Source organism: Sapajus apella, unplaced genomic scaffold, assembly GCF_009761245.1.
Source record: "Sapajus apella isolate SASKATOON/1434 unplaced genomic scaffold, GSC_monkey_1.0 scaffold81, whole genome shotgun sequence".
NCBI lineage: Eukaryota > Metazoa > Chordata > Mammalia > Primates > Cebidae > Sapajus > Sapajus apella.
Window position 1 is genome coordinate 6,526,698 of NW_022437021.1, and position 15,905 is coordinate 6,542,602.

Below are 15,905 nucleotides of genomic sequence, written 5' to 3' on the forward strand. Positions count from 1 at the left end.
ATAGCCTACATGGTCTATGTGATATGGTTTCTTACATCTCTAGGCTCATCTCAAGTCTTTCCTTACTTCATGCTCTCTAGAGAAACAAATCTACTCCTGCCACTACTGAAGCCTTTGTGTACATATTTCCTTTGATTAAAGACCCGTCATCCTCCACTCTGTTTTACTAATTAACTCATAATTACTGCTCATATCTCAGTCCAAGAATCATACAACCTCAAGGAAGCCTAAAGCAGTCATCTATACTCTTTCATAGTGCCCTTTTATATTTCCTTATATTTATTAGTGATATATATATATATATATGCCTTACTCCAATAGTCTACACACTCAATAAAAGTCAAAACAGTGGTGGCTCACACCTGTAATCCCAGCACTTTGGGAGGCCAAGGCGGGCAGATCATGAGATCAGGAGATGGAGACCATCCCGGCTAACATGGTGAAATCCTGTCTTTACTAAAAATACAAAAAATTAGCCAGGCGTGGTGGCACGTGCCTATAGTCCTAGCTACTCGGGAGGCTAAGGCTGGAGAATGGCTTGAACCCAGGAGGCAGAGGTTGCAGTGAACCAAGTTCACACCACTGTACTCCAGTATGGGTGACACAGCTAGGCTCTGTCTAAAGAAAAAAAAATTATCTGCTAAATGAATGAAAGTATTCATCTCAGCCTTCCTAGTGCTTATCACAGTGCCTGATAAAGGATAAGTGGCTCATAAAATCCTAGCTAAACCAAATAAATGATTATGAAACAGAAAAATAAATACAATAAAGTAACTGTCTAACCTGTATAAGAAACTTTGCTGAGGGGCATAGAGGTTTCAAAGATTAATGGAAAATACAGCTGGGCAGGGTGGCTCATGTCTATAATCCCAGCAATTTAGAAGGCCAAGGTGGGAGGATCACTTGAGCCCAGGAGTTCAAGACAAGCCTGGGAAACACAGGGAAACCCCTGTCTCCAGAAAAAAAAAAAAAAAATCAGCCAGGCGTGGTGGCATACATCTGTAGTCCCAGCTACATGGGAGGCTGAGGCAGGGAGATGGCTTGAGCCTGGGCTGCAGTGAGCCATGATCACGTCACTGCACTTTGGCCTGTGCAACAGTGGTCTATCTGCCAAAAGTTTTTCAACTAAGCCTCCCTCAGAGTTGCCATTTTATTTATTCTCAGAGAAATATTAGTCTTTAAAAGTTTACCTCCACTCACTAAAATACACAATCAAATTATACTTACATGCATAATCTGCAATTGCAGGTTTTGCATGAGAAACTTGACTTAGCAAAGAGGATTTTCCAGCATTTGGGAATCTAAAACAAGAATATAAAATGATACACTATAATAAATGCCAATATTATTATCTCTGAATTGCTAAAAATTCAAGTAGACTTCTTGAATATATTTGGGATTAAAAGTAGAATACAAATATATTACAAATAATCCTGAAAAACTTGAGAACAATATATACTTAAAAAAAAGGTAAAGATAAATTCATTCTGTACACTGAAGATGTTTCAGTATTGAAAGCATATAATACTTGTTATTCTAATTATGATTTAAAAATAAAAACCACTTGGAAGTCATAGAAAAACAAATTTAAAAAAAAAAAAGAAAAACACCTGCAACTTACTATCTCTAGCTAAACACTGACAAAATATTACACTGTTTTGTAAATTGCTTTAAAAAAATTTACAGATACTTTCAAACATAAACAAAAGTAGAGAGGAATAATGAATTCCATTTAGCTATCACCCAGCTTCAACAAATATTAATACGTTGGCAATACACTTAAAATCTGGTTTGAATAGAAACCCAAATAAGGTCTGTATGTTACAATTGCCCGATGTGGCTCAAATCTCTTAAGCTCCCCCTCCATCTTGTTTCCCATTTGTAATTTTATTTTTAAAGAAAATGGGTAATTTGCCCTACAGAGTTTCTTTTCCAAAGTCTTCATTTTTCTACTAGCAGCTACATGGTCACTTAGCATGCTCTTTTCCCCCTGTATTTTCTATAAAAAATGGGCAGTTGTTAGAGTCTTAATCATATTCAAGTTTTACATTTTTTTTTTGAAGGAAGTAAAGGAAAACTACAGTTGGTCGGCCTGCTCTTTAAACTGAATAATATAAGGTGAACACTTTTCAATGGTGAAGTGTAATTTACTTAACTAATTTCCTATTGATAGACATTTAGGTTGTCTACAATTTTTGACTCTAAACAACACTGTGAAAAATATGTATACATGCAGATACTGTTAATAGTCGTCTCTGGGTGGTAGAATTCATAGACAACTTTTTCTTTATGCTGACAAGTGTGTACTTTTTATCTTTTTCCTAAATAACTTTAAATAATGCAATGACTATCCTTAAATCTTTACAACTTTTTTTATCTTTTCATGGCTTAATAGCTCATATCTTTTTATTTCTTTTAATGCTTTTATTTCAATAGCTTTAGGAGTACAAGTGATTTTTTGTTGTTGTTACATGGAGAGATTGTGTGGTAATGAAGTCAGGGATTTCAGTGTACTCATCACCCAAGTAATGTACATATCCTCCCTCCTTCTGAGGCGTCAATGTCCATTATACCACTCTGCATGCCTTTGTATATCCACAGCTTAGCTCCCGCTTTTGAGTGAGAATATGTGGCACTTGGTTTTCCATTCCTGAGTCACTTCACTTAGGAAGATGTCTTCATTCTGTTTTATGGATGAGCAGTATTCCATGGTATGTGTATGTATAGATACACACTTTTCTTTATCCATTCATTGGTTGATGGGCACTTCGGTTGACTCTATGTCTTTGCAATTCTGAATGATACTGTCATAAACATGTGTGCAGGTGCATTTTGGATATAATGACTTCTTTTCCTTTAGGTGCATATCTTGTAGTGGGACTGCTGGATGAAATGATAGGTCTACTTTTAGTTCTTTGAGAAATCTCCATATTGTTTTCCATACAGGTTGTACTACGTAATTTACATTCTCACTCAGCAGCGAATTTTAGTGTACCCATCACCCAAGCAGTGTATGCTGTTCCCAATAGGCAGTTTTGTATCTCTCACTGCCCTCCCTTCCTCCCTCCTTCTGAGTCTCCAATGCCCATTATATCATTCTGTATGCTTTTAAGAGTATAAAAGTTCTCTTTTCACCACATCTACAATAGCATCTATTGTTTTTTGACTTTTACATAATGACCATTCTGGCTGGGTAAGTTGGTAAATCATTGTGGTTTTAACATGCATTTCCCTGATTATTAGTGATGTTGAACATTTTCTCATACACTTCTTGGCCATTTGTATGCATATTTTCTTTTGAGAAACGTCCATGTCATTTGTCCACTTTTTAATGGAATTGCCTTTTCCTTGCTGAGTTCCTTGAGATTCTGTATATTAGTCTGTCTTAGATGCACAGTTTGCAAATATTTCTCCCATTCTGTAGGCTGTTTACTCTGTTGATTCTTTCTTTTGCCACACAGAGGACTTTTACTTTAATTAGGTCCCATTTATTTATTTTTGTTGCATTTGCTTTGGGATCTTAATTATAAATTCTTTGTCTAGGACAGTGTCCAGACGGGTTTTTCCTAAGTGTTCTAGAATTTTTATGGTTTCAAGTCTAAGATTAAAATCTTTAATCTATCTTAATTTTTGCATATCATGAAAGATATGAACCCAGTTTCATTATTCTACATTTGGATATACAATTTTCCCAGCATCGTTTTTTGAATAGGGTATCCTTTCCCCAGCTTATATTTTTGTGTGCTTTGTTGAATATCAGTTGGTCTTAAGTATTTGGCTTTATTTCTGGGTTCTCTATTCTATTCCATTGGTCTATGTACCTACTTCTATACCAATATCATGCTGTTTTGGTTACTATAACCTTGTAATATAATTTGAAGTCAGGTAATACGATTCCTCTAGATTTGTTCTTTTTGCTTAGGGTTGCTTTGGCTATTCAGGCTTTTTTGATTCCATATGAATCTTAGGGTTTTTTCTAATGCTGTGAAAATGATATTGGTATTTTGACAGAAACTGCATTGAATCTGTAGATTGCTTTAGGCAGTATGGTCATTTTCACAGTACTGATTCTTCCAACCCATGAACACAGAATGTATTTCCATTTGTTTGTGTCATCTATGATTTCTTTCAGCAGGGTTCTGTAGTTCTCCTTGTAGAGATCTTTCATGACCTTGGTTAGGTATAATCCTTAGGTATTTTATTTTTTGTGGTTATTACAAAAGGGATTGAGTTCTTGATTTGATTGTCAGCTTGGTTGTTGCTGGTGTATAGCAGTGCTACTGATTTGTGTACACTGATTTTGTAACCTGAGATTTTACTGAATTCATTTATCAAATCTAGGAGTCTTTTGAAGGAGTCTCTAGGGTTTTTCCAGGTATAAGATCATATCATTCGCAAACAGAGATAATTTGACTTCCTTCTTTCCCATTTGAATGTCTTTTATTTCTCTTGCCTGATTGTTCTGGTTAGGACTTGTCTTTGTACACATCTTTCATTTCTTTCTTGGAATAAATGTCTACATGAAGAAATACTGGGTAAAATACATGTTCATTTTAAAGGCTTTTGATTATACTGCTAAATTCCCCTCAAGAAAGGCCCACCATGTATGAAAGACAGTACTAGCAATGGGGGTTATTTAAAACATCCATTCCTAAATCTCATTCACATATTTTCATTAAATTTATAAAACAAATATTTATTGAGCACTGACTTTGTATCAGGCAATATACTAAGCTTGAGACAAAATGATTCCCAGCTTCACAGAGTTGCATTCAAATTTGAAGAAGTTCTTTCAAAAACTCTGACAAACTTTCATTTGGAATAATGGTGGAATATTTTGCAAATATTAATTTGGAATTCTATAAAAACATAAGCTCTATAATGAAGGTATTTCAACAATTTTCCTCATTAAAAAATCTTTCTGTAATGAATGTAAAATAAAATTATGTGAGGTTTCTTAATGACTTGTTTCTCATGGAACATAAATGTTTCTCATACCCTGTTTCATTTAGGTTCTTACAGCTTTTGAAAAGCGAATTGCAGCTATTTTTGTCCATAATATCGCTAGCTGGACTTGCTTGTTTCCAACATCCTCGTATTTTCATAATAATGATTGGGAACATAATGCAAGCAACTATTTCCAAGAAGATCAAAGCATGAATAGAGATGATGATGCTAATGATTGAAGAACAGATATTCGAAATTTTTCTTGAAAAGTACCCAATGAGAATTTCAGAAGCTAAAAAAATCCAACCTATGCGAAGATCAGATTTGACAACAGCAGCACAAGTGTATTAGTTGTACAATAACTTTCTTCTATGATTTAGTCCATTTCTGAAACCAGGTAAAAGGATGTCTATTTATGCCAGTAGTCATAGTAGCAATTCTTCAAGAATAGTTGCCGAATTTTAAAACACTAGGAAATACATTAAACATTCCACTTAAAAATCGTTTTCCCCCATTCTCTTTTGACATGCTTAAGAATCTTGATGCTTTGATTACTGACAAATTTCAAACCTACTTCTGAAAAGGCACTTTTCATTATATGCAGTCTCCAATAAATTGGCAATATCATGATGATGAAGATAGCAGCTACAATTCATTGAACGTACAAAAATGCAAAGCATGTATTCTGCTGTAAATGCATTTTCTTACCCACCCACATTTTAAAAAAAGGCTATCTCCAAACACTATTAAAGATGAGAAAACAAATGACATGGTGAAAAGAACTACAGTGAAGGAAGAATGAGAGAAAAGAAAATAAAAGAGAGAGAGAAAGAGAGAAAGAGAGAGAGAGAGAGAGAGAGAGAGAGAGAGAGAGAGAGAGAGAGAGAGAGAGAGAGAGAGAGAGAGAGAGAAAGGCTTAGAGAAGCTGTATAATGTACCCAAGACCAGCTGGCCAGCCTCCAGAGGATCTGAGATCCTAACCTAGTCTAACCTGAGTCCTCCATGCCACTCCGCTTTTATGACTAAGCCATGCTAGGCTCTTCTGAGACTATAAAGTTGTCTCTTCAGAACTTGAAACACATTTTTATACCAAATGCAACTGTGATTGGCTGGACTGCCAGTCTTGTCCAAAAAACCCTATTAAACCCATGTTCCTGAAAATGTAGATTATAGAATTTATGTCTAATAACTCTCATAACTGTGCTTTATTGAAAAAAATAAATGTGAACAGCAAGGCAGGATCACATCTTTCCTTGTTATAATTTTAGTAGGAATGGGGCCTCTGTGAACCCTAGACCAGTGAAGGTAAGCTCTAGTGGCTGGTCAGGCAGGGCAAAAGGCAAGAGATTCAGACTTAAGAGTGTGGTAGAGAGGCAGTGAGATGACTGGAGAGGAAGATGCAAAGAACTTAGAAAGAAGCTATGAGGAAGCAAAAAGTAGAACTAGGAATTTGGAGAAGGGCAGTAATAAGGCAGTTTTCCTTATCTTTTCCTTAAATTTTCCATCTGAATAATTGTATAATACTGTGATAAGGCTGGGTGGGGGAAGGGCAGAAGGGAGGGAGGATGGGGGAGAGAGAGAAAATGCATATTGAAGTTTTCTCTTCCTTTATTTACTCTGCATCTTGCTATCTATCCCCTTCCAGTGAGCAGCTGCACTGCAAACCCCATAGCTAAACAGCATTATTTAATGAAAGAATGGAGGCTGGTGGAAGAGGACACTCTTGCGAGGTCTACGGTACTGAGACTAGATAGATCCTAAGCACAGGCAAGAAGGATATACAAAAAGTCATAGCAAGAGTCAATTTGGCGGCAATAGTGCATAAGTCTGAGGATTGAGATTGTCTGCATTGCTCTTTAGTCATTTGATTAATGGTACCTCAATGTCTCTATTAAGACTGAAAAGAGCTATGTCAATTTTTCCCTTTTTATTTCCTTGTATATGCTTTTAATAATAATATGGTTTGTTTGGATTTCTTATTCTTTAATATCTGATAACATTATAACATTATTATTTAACCTTCTTATAATGTTACATTTGATTGATTTTTCTTTCTTTATACATTCTCTAACATTCCTATTGATCTATTCAATTGCTCTGGTCTTCATTTTACAAATGAGTAATAACTCTATGAAGCTGTATGTTGGCAATTTGAAAAAAAACAATATTTAGCAGCATATTTTCCTAGTACACACACAACACACGAATTTCATAAACTAGAAATAATTACGGCCCCAAATTACCATTTACATTTATTTACTATTCATGAACTATCTCTCTGAAAGTATAATAATAAAAATATGAATGATACTTACCCTACTAGGCCTACATCAGCTATAAGTTTTAGATCAAGGTGAATTACTCGTTTCTGGCCTTTCAACGGTAAGAAATTTGTAAGTAATTTACCACCAAGACCTCCTTCAGCTACCAAAATTCTGTCATCCTCTTTATTGAGTTCTCCTTAAAAAGAGGGAGAAACATTCTTAAAGCAAAGATTAATAACTGAAATCACTAGTGGAACATATTTCAAAAATACAGGCAAGGAAATTCCCAATTACAAATCTATAGATTAGTAAATGGAACCACTAATGTAATATTTTACTTTCAAAAATACATGCCAGGAATTTCTCAATTATGAATCTATAATTAATAAGTAGAATCATTAATATTGTTCTTTCAGAAAAAGTCCAGGAAATTCAAATTTACAAATCTATTAAAAGACTAACCCTAGAAAAACACTTTAGTAAGCAACTGAAAAGAACCTAGTTACATATTTTAAGACCAAGTAAGAACTTTTACATCTTTAAAACAATCTTAAATCTAGTAGTTAATTTACCTTTTCTAAGTTTTGCTCTCTTATAGAATAGTAGCTAAAATTGTTTGTTAAAAAATTCTTCCAAAAATCAAGAGAAGCTATTCCACTGTTTAAGTTTAGAAAACGTGCACATTTTTAAACCTTCGAAGTGAACAGTATACTCACCTATGATTTTACCATTTTCATCAGTTACTGAAATACCCACAGGCACAGGGATTTCACAGTCTTTTCCTTTGGAGCCTTTCAGTGCACTAATTCTACAAAAAAAAAAGTATATATATACATATATATATATATGTACGGGTACATACACACACACACACCCAATGGTTTACAAATAAGAGTAGCAGCCGGATGCAGTGACTCATGCCTGTAATCCCAACACTTTGGGAGGCAGAGGTGGGTGGATCACCTGAAGTCAGGAGTTTGAGATCAGCCTAGCCAACATGGTAAAACCCCGTCTCTACTAAAAATACAAAAATTAGCCAGACATTGTGGTAGGTGCCTGCAATCCTAGCTACTTGGAAGCTGAGGCACAAGAATCGTTCAACCCAGGAGGCGGAGGTTGCAGTGGGCCAAGGTCACGCCACTGCACTCCAGCTTAGGCAACAGAGTAAGACTTTGTCTCAAAAAAATGATAATAATAAAAATAAAGAAGAGTAGCAATCAGTTCTCTGGCTAATGCAGATGTTAAATGGTCAAAGACAGGGTTTTAAAAAAACTAAAATTATCACTATTTCTTTGTATTTTAGACTACTATATCCCATTAAAATGGCATTAGGTGATAATTTAAGTTACTAAGCTAACCACCAAAGGTCATTTTGACCCAAAACTAAAATATTGCAAACTCAAAATGAAGAGATTATTGCTACAATACAAATAATCTAGAAAAAGCTCGGCGTGGTGGCTCATTCCTGTAATCTCAGCACTTTGGGAGACCAAGGCAGAAGGATCTCGAGTCCAGGAATTTGAGACCAGCCTGGACACCACAGCGAGACTCCATTTCTACAAAAAATAAAAATAAAAACATTAGCTCGGCATGGTGGCACCTGCCTATAGTCCCAACTACTTAGGAGGCTGAGGTGGGAGGATCACTTAAGCCTGAAAGGTGGAGGCTACAGTGAACTGTGATAGCACCCAGTGCACTCAGCCTAGGCTCTATCTCAAAAAAAGAAAAACAGAAGCTACAAAGAAATAGAAAATCCACAAAATAGCAAAGCTTCTAAAAAACTAACCTCAAATGAGAGTACTTAACAGTAGAAGGCAAATCGGGCTACTCTTAAACTGTTCATAAGAGAAAAAAATAGTACAAACTTTTTAGTAATTCTACTTTGGGGAATTTATCAAAATAATAATTGAACAAACATGTAAAACAGTATCTACACAGGATACTGCACTGTGGTTATAATCAGAAAAAAATCAACAATAACCTAAATAGACAAATGACAAAAAAAAATTGTTACTTATTATGCAGGCATTCTGAATAATTTTCTGACATGGGGGAAAAAAAGTTAAGCAAAAATAGCAGATTGTAAAATACTGTACTCTCATTTTTGTATTCCAAACTTTTATGCACATAATTGCATTTGTGTAAATATATAGAAAAGGCTTAGAAAAGTCTAGAAAAGATTATCTTGCCTTCTAATGGTGGTGGGGTGGAGTAGCATGGTTAAGACTGAGAAAGTTTTCTTAAAGGTTGTCAAAGACAATTTTAGAAAACAGTAGGAATTCAGATAATTTTCTGTTTCTACAGGGTAAGTTCAAAAACTATACAGATAGACATTGAGAAAAGAAATGGACAAAAAGTTTAAAAACTCTGAAATATTACTTAGTTCAGTCTTTTATGAGTTGAGACATTTTAGGCTTTTACTCAGTTACAAATACAGGAAATAAATTACTTTAAATTACCAATTAAGTTTTTATTTGTAACTTAAAAAAAAATTTCCAGAAGGGTTTGATTTTGTAAAATTTAAGTCATTCAGTAATTACTTACTTGCTGTTTGCTCCTACTCCAGCCACAAACCGTTTCTGAGGATACCTGTCTTTAAGTTGTTTTAAAGTCATTCTGTTCTGGGCTACAACCCAGACGTCACCACCTTTTCCACCTTCTCCACCTAAACGAGGATAACCCATTCCACCGGTTCCTCCCTTGGTGAAGAGTCTTAGGTTATCGATGAAATTTCCATACTTAATAAAAAAGAGAAAGAACGTTTGTATACCAAAAGTGTTATCAATTTAGAACTCCTATCTAGTTCTTTCTTCCACTAAAACTTCTTTTTAAAAAATCGTTAATAGCTTCCTATATGCCAATCCTATAACATTATTTCTTAACTCACCTCCACGTCTCCAATCTGATCCCCTTTCCCGTCTGATTATCTCTCTTAGTCCCTTTTATTTTTTTCAACTATCAATTATTGTCCCTTCTACCCTGAGGGTTTCTGACTTGGCCTTTTCATTCTGACTTTCTCCCTTGGGTAATTTCTGCTTGTACCAATAACCATCACCTAGATATTTTCTATGTCCAATGTGTCAGACACTTACACCAGGATGTAAGCTTTTAATAGTATAGAGCAAATGTGAGCAGAATTTGTATTTAATGTATATTTGAAACCCCCCAATATGTAACCTGTTCCTACATATCAGTTGAATAGATAATAGCCACCTCAAAAACAAATGTTAATATAACAAAATCAATCTTTTCCCCAGGTAAAAATCTGTTCCTCCAATGTTCTCTCATATAATGGAACCATGATTTATTGATTGAGACCACACAAACAGACGTCTTTCAGACTATATGTTTCTTTGCTAAAGCCCTACTACCTTTATTCTCTCTACCACTGCCCTAGTACCTTCATCATATGAGCTCATTTCAGTGTCTATTCATTTTTTCCTTATTGCATTCTCCAACTTGTTGCCTGAACTATTTTTCTGAAATTGATGTGATCTCTAATCGTGTTTCTTCCTTACTCAAAAATCCTGCATTAAAAAAAAAGCTTATGAAATAAAGTAAAAAATTCTTAGTACTACAGTGGAACCTTAAACAACACTGGTTTGAACTGTGTGCATCCACTTATACACAGATTTTCTTCCAATAAATATATTAGGAAATATTTTTGAGCTTTGCAACAATTTGAAAAAACTTACAAACAAACCATGTAGATTGGAAATATTGAAAAAAAATCAAGAAAAGTTAATTGTGTCATGAGTGCATACAATATACATAGACACTAATCTATTTTTTCATTTACTTCCATAAAGTATACATATTTTAATTTTTTAAAAACTAGAGGCTGGGCATGGTGGCTCATGCCTGTAATCCTAGCACTTTGGGAGGCCGAGGCGGGCAGATCACGAAGTCAAGAGATCGAGACCATCCTGGCCAACATTGTAAAACCCCGTCTCTACTAAAAATAGAAAAATTAGCTGGGCGTGGTGGCATGGCCTGTAGTCCCAGCTACTTGGGAGGCTGAGGTGGAAGAATTGCTCAAACCCAGGAGACTGAGCTACTGCACTCCAGCCTGGTGACAGAGCAAGACTCCTTCTCAAGACAAACAAAACAAAAACAAAAACAAAACAAAACAAACAAAACTAGAGATGGGGTCTTGCAATGTTGCCAAGGCTGGTCTCAAACTCCTGGCCACAAACCAACCTCCTACCTTGTTGGAATTATAGGCATGAGCTTAAAATTTATCAAAACTTACACTTACAGACCTTACATGGCAGCATTTGCAGTTAAGAGAAATGTAAGCAAATGTAAAGATGCAGTATTATAGCATAACTGTGTAAAATTAAATGTAGTACATCCTGTACTAATGTAAAAATTTCGTAGTTACTTTCTGCTGCTATCCCAGTGAGCTCAAGTGTCCCAAGTAGCCATTTAAAAGACCATGTGATGCTAATCACCTCCCCATGAGCAATTCATCTCGCTAGTAAATTTTGTATGTCAGTAAAAAGTGATCTCTCACAGTTCTCTCGCATTTTTCATGTTCAGTGTAAACCTCAAACAACACCATGGAACCCATACAAAGTGCTACTAGTGATGCTGGCAGTGCTCCCAAGAAGTCAAGTCATGACATTACAGTAAAAAGTTGAATTGCTTGATATGTACCACAGATTAAAGTCTGTAGCTGCGATGGCCAACTATTTCAAGACAAATGAATCCAGAATGAGAATCAATGGAGAAAAAAAGAAAAAAACAAAAACATTAATGAAGCCACTGCTGCAGCTATGCCAAGAGGTACGAAAACTTTGTACTTTTTGGTAATTAACTTTTTCTCATGTATTGAAAATGTAGCTTTTATGTGGAAGCAGGATTGCTATTTTAAAAACATACTTTTAGACTAATACAATTCAAGAAAAAATAAAGCTATTATATGACAATTTAAAAGCAAAAGGAATGTGAAGGATCTAAAGCTAAAGAATTAATTGCCAGCAAAGAATGATTTGATAATTTTGGAAAGAGATTTGGCTTTGGCTTTAGAAGTATCAATATAACAGGAGAAGCAGGCTCTGCCAACCAAGAGGCAGCAGAGGAGTTCCCAGATGCCAAGAAAATCACTGAGGAGAAAGAATCTCTCTCTAATCAGGTTGTTAATGCTGATGAAAGTACTGGAAAGCATGCCACAAAAGACATTAGTAAGGAAGAGAAGTGAGCACCAGGATTTAAGGCCAGGATAGGCTAACCCTACTGTATTGTGCAAATGCAGTTGTGTGTACAGTCAGGACTGTCCTGACCTATAAAGCTGCTAAGCCCTCAATCGTGAAAGGGAAAGATAAACATCAGTTGCCAGTTTTTGTTGGACAACAAGGCCTAGAGAACAAAAGCCTTTTTCTGGATTGGTTCCACGGATGCTTTCTCCCTGAAGTCAGGAAGCACCTTGCAAATATGAGACTGACTTGTAAAATTCTGATATTGGACAGTACCCCTCCACCCCCAACCCCTGCTACCCAGAACCCCATGAGTTCAACACCAAAGGCACTGAAGTGGTATCCTTGTCCCCAAACACAATGTCTCTAAATCAGCCTGGAGATCATGGGGTCGCAAGGACCTTTAAGGCTCATTACACGTGATATTCTATGGAAATGATTTTCAACTATGGAAAAGAACCCCAATAGAGAAAATTTCAGGAAAGTCTGAAAGTTATTACACCATTGAAGATGTCATTATTATTGAAAAAGCCATGAAAGCCATAAGCCCAAAACAGTAAGTTTGTGCTGGAGAAAACTTTGTCGAGGTGTTGTGTTATAACTTCACAGGATTTACAAGAGAGCCAATCAAGGAAATCATGAAAGAGATTGTGGATATGCCCAAAACAGAGGGAGAGTGGGTAAAGGACTTCAAGATATGGATCTTGAAGAAACTTAAGAGGTAACACACAACAAACCAGAGAAGATAGCTTGATGGAGATGAGTACCTCAGATCCAGTCCCAGATAACGGGGAAGAAAATACAGAATAAACTACCAGAAAAACCACCACTAGACAATCTGGCAGAAGGGCTCCTGTTATTCAGGACTGCTTTTGACTTCTTTTATGACATGGATCCTTCTGTGAAACAGGCACTGAAACTAAAGCAAATGGTGGACGAGGACTAGTACTCTATAGAAACATTTTTAGGGGAAAGAGAAAAGCAAAAGCATGACAGAAATTACAATGTACTTCCATAAAGTTACACACAGTGTGCCTGCCTCTCTTGCCTCCCATTCCACCTCCTCCACCGCTTCTGCCTCTGCCACCAGAGAGAGCACGACCAGCTCACCCTCTTCCTCCTCAGTTTACTCAACCTGAAGACTACAAGGATGAAGACCTTTACAATAATTCACTTCCACTTAATGAACAGTAAATGTATTTTCCCTTCCTTATGACTTTCTTAGTAAGTTTCTTTTCTCTAGCTTACTTTATTGTAAGAAAACAGTATATACTATATACATATTTTATATGTGTCAACTTACTGTTTATGTTGTCAGTAAGGCTTCCAGCCAACAGATTATTAAGTTTTTTGGGGGAGCTGAAAGTTATATGAAGATTTTCAACTGTGAGGAGGCACCTCTCTAACCCCCATGCTCTTCGAGGGTCAACTGTATATCCAAAGCCACTAAAATACCCTTCTGGTATATATATTTTTTGAAACAGTGTCTGGTTGGGTTGCCTGGGCTGGAGTGATGTGGCACTATCATCACTCACTGCAGCCTCAAACTCCTGGGCTCAAGCAATTCTTCCACTTCGGTCTCCCAAACGGCTGGGACTACAGGCACCACACCACCACCCGACCTGTTTTTAAAGATGGGTTCTTGCTATGTTGCCCAGACTGGTCCTGAACTCCTGGTCTTCAGGGATCTTCCCACCTCAGCCTCCCAAGTAGCAAGAACTATAGACTCACGAGCCAAGCCTAATTCCTTCCTGTATCCTTTTCATTTGCTCAACCTTCCTCTCTTCCTATTTGCCCTGTACTACATGAAATACTGCCATTTTACATGCTATTCTGTTCATGCTTTTCTTCTATTTAGAATATCATTTGTTTCTTCTATTATAAATCCTGTCATATTTTCTAATGTCTTTCTAAATTCCTGTAATGAATTCTCACCCTGACTTTGCTGGCTCTCTCAGCAATTTGATTATGTCTCTATTATTATACCTTTATAAATCTTACGTTGCATTTAGTGTTCACCTGTTTCCTTCACGAAATCAAGAACTTCTTGTATTAACCTCTCAGGTTATTAAAATGTATGTATTAATCTCTTAGGCTATTAAAATCAAAATACCTTACAGAGTGATTTCTTAAATTCATAAACCACATCTCTAGTCATTTAGGACAGCTATTATCAAAAACATCTTTTTTTTTCCCCAAAAAAAGCTTAACTATTGACCATTGTAATATATTTGGGGAGAGTTTCTACAGTTCCATTAAACATGTAACACTTTTTTCCTGCTCTAGATAAATCAGATTCAGGGGCTTAGGAGCCTTACTTAAAAGGAGTATTTTACTCTGGTCGTTAGAAATAAGTAATAGCCAAAACATGATGCAGGCAGGGTTTCAAAAAATATTACCAGTAGGGTAAGACTTTTTTTTAATTCAAAGCAGTTGTCAATTTCTAAGGAAACAATTCTTAAGACTGACACTGCACAAAAATCGACCTAAATGTTCTGCAAGAAGGCACAAAAATTACAGGCTTTCGTGTTTTCATAAAAATCCTTTAGAAAAACCTTAAGCAGTGCACTCAAGGAGAAATACATAAAAACAGGCTACGGATATTACATAAAGTAAGAAAAAAAACACAGTAACATTTGGGCCACAGCAGGCAGTTACCCCAGTTCCTCATGCCACGTGCACAAGTGTCCCTAAAGAAACTCAACCCTGCCCCCCAAAAACCGTCCTAACCACGGTAGGTACACACACCATTGTCACCGCTTACTGGCAAAGCGCGACTACAGGATGCGCGGAGAAGTCTATGGGGAAACCAAGCAGGCAAGAGGCTGCAGCAAAGAAAGTAGTGGAGAGACAGGGGAGCGACGGAGAACCAGAGCCATCAGTTAGCGCTAAGGGTACTAAGCTGAGGGGACCCGCACGGACCTTTCTGAACAACACGCAACTGCAATGCACCATGGCTGCAACAGGCCAGGAAACCTTCTCGCGGAAGCCGCACTACCCAAAGTATGGCGCGGCCTTTTTACATCATCGCCTGCCGCCGACGCGATTTCTCCTCCGCCCATAACAGCCGACTGGCGCATGCGTTGTGTGGTGCTCTCTGGCGCTAACTGCCGAGTGACCCGTGCGGTGCAGGTAGGGCTGGGAGACCGCTTCTGTTAAAACACTTGAGATAGTTTCCAGAAGTCGTGGGACAAAGGACAGTAGGGCGCAGGGTGGGTGCCTCAAGAATGAACATTTTGAATGGCATGGAGCTGAAGAGTCAGCTGCCTTGAAGCAGCTTTTATGCTAATTGAGGAAACTAAGTCTTCACTCAGCTTGAAAAAAATTCCAACAGACCATAAATCCAAACGCGTAAAAGACACGGAAACTCAACTGGCAAAAAAGAACCCCAAAAGCCATTAGTTGAGTGACGACCTGAGTAGTCCCCAGCCAAAGCTTCCAGGAGACAATGAATTTAAAACTTGGCGGCGGCACAGAATTGTATTGAAAATAATGT

General features: G+C 36.9%; 1 protein-coding gene across 5 annotated transcripts in view; it reads right to left on the bottom strand.

The window, feature by feature from the left end:
- GTPBP10 (GTP binding protein 10) overlaps positions 1–15,480 on the bottom strand; it is a 36,684-nt gene extending 21,204 nt beyond the window's left edge. For 2 of the 5 annotated variants that reach the window (XM_032253092.1, XM_032253097.1), the window contains exons 1-5: positions 15,332–15,426; positions 9,756–9,949; positions 7,928–8,019; positions 7,263–7,407; positions 1,228–1,301 (exon numbers count right to left, since the gene is read on the bottom strand). In XM_032253092.1, the coding sequence (XP_032108983.1) occupies positions 1,228–1,301; positions 7,263–7,407; positions 7,928–8,019; positions 9,756–9,949; positions 15,332–15,364 (538 nt within the window). In that variant the 5' untranslated portion in view covers positions 15,365–15,426. The other 3 variants (XM_032253093.1, XM_032253094.1, XM_032253096.1) reach the window with 3 other exon arrangements.
- Between the last annotated feature and the right edge of the window lie 425 nt (positions 15,481–15,905).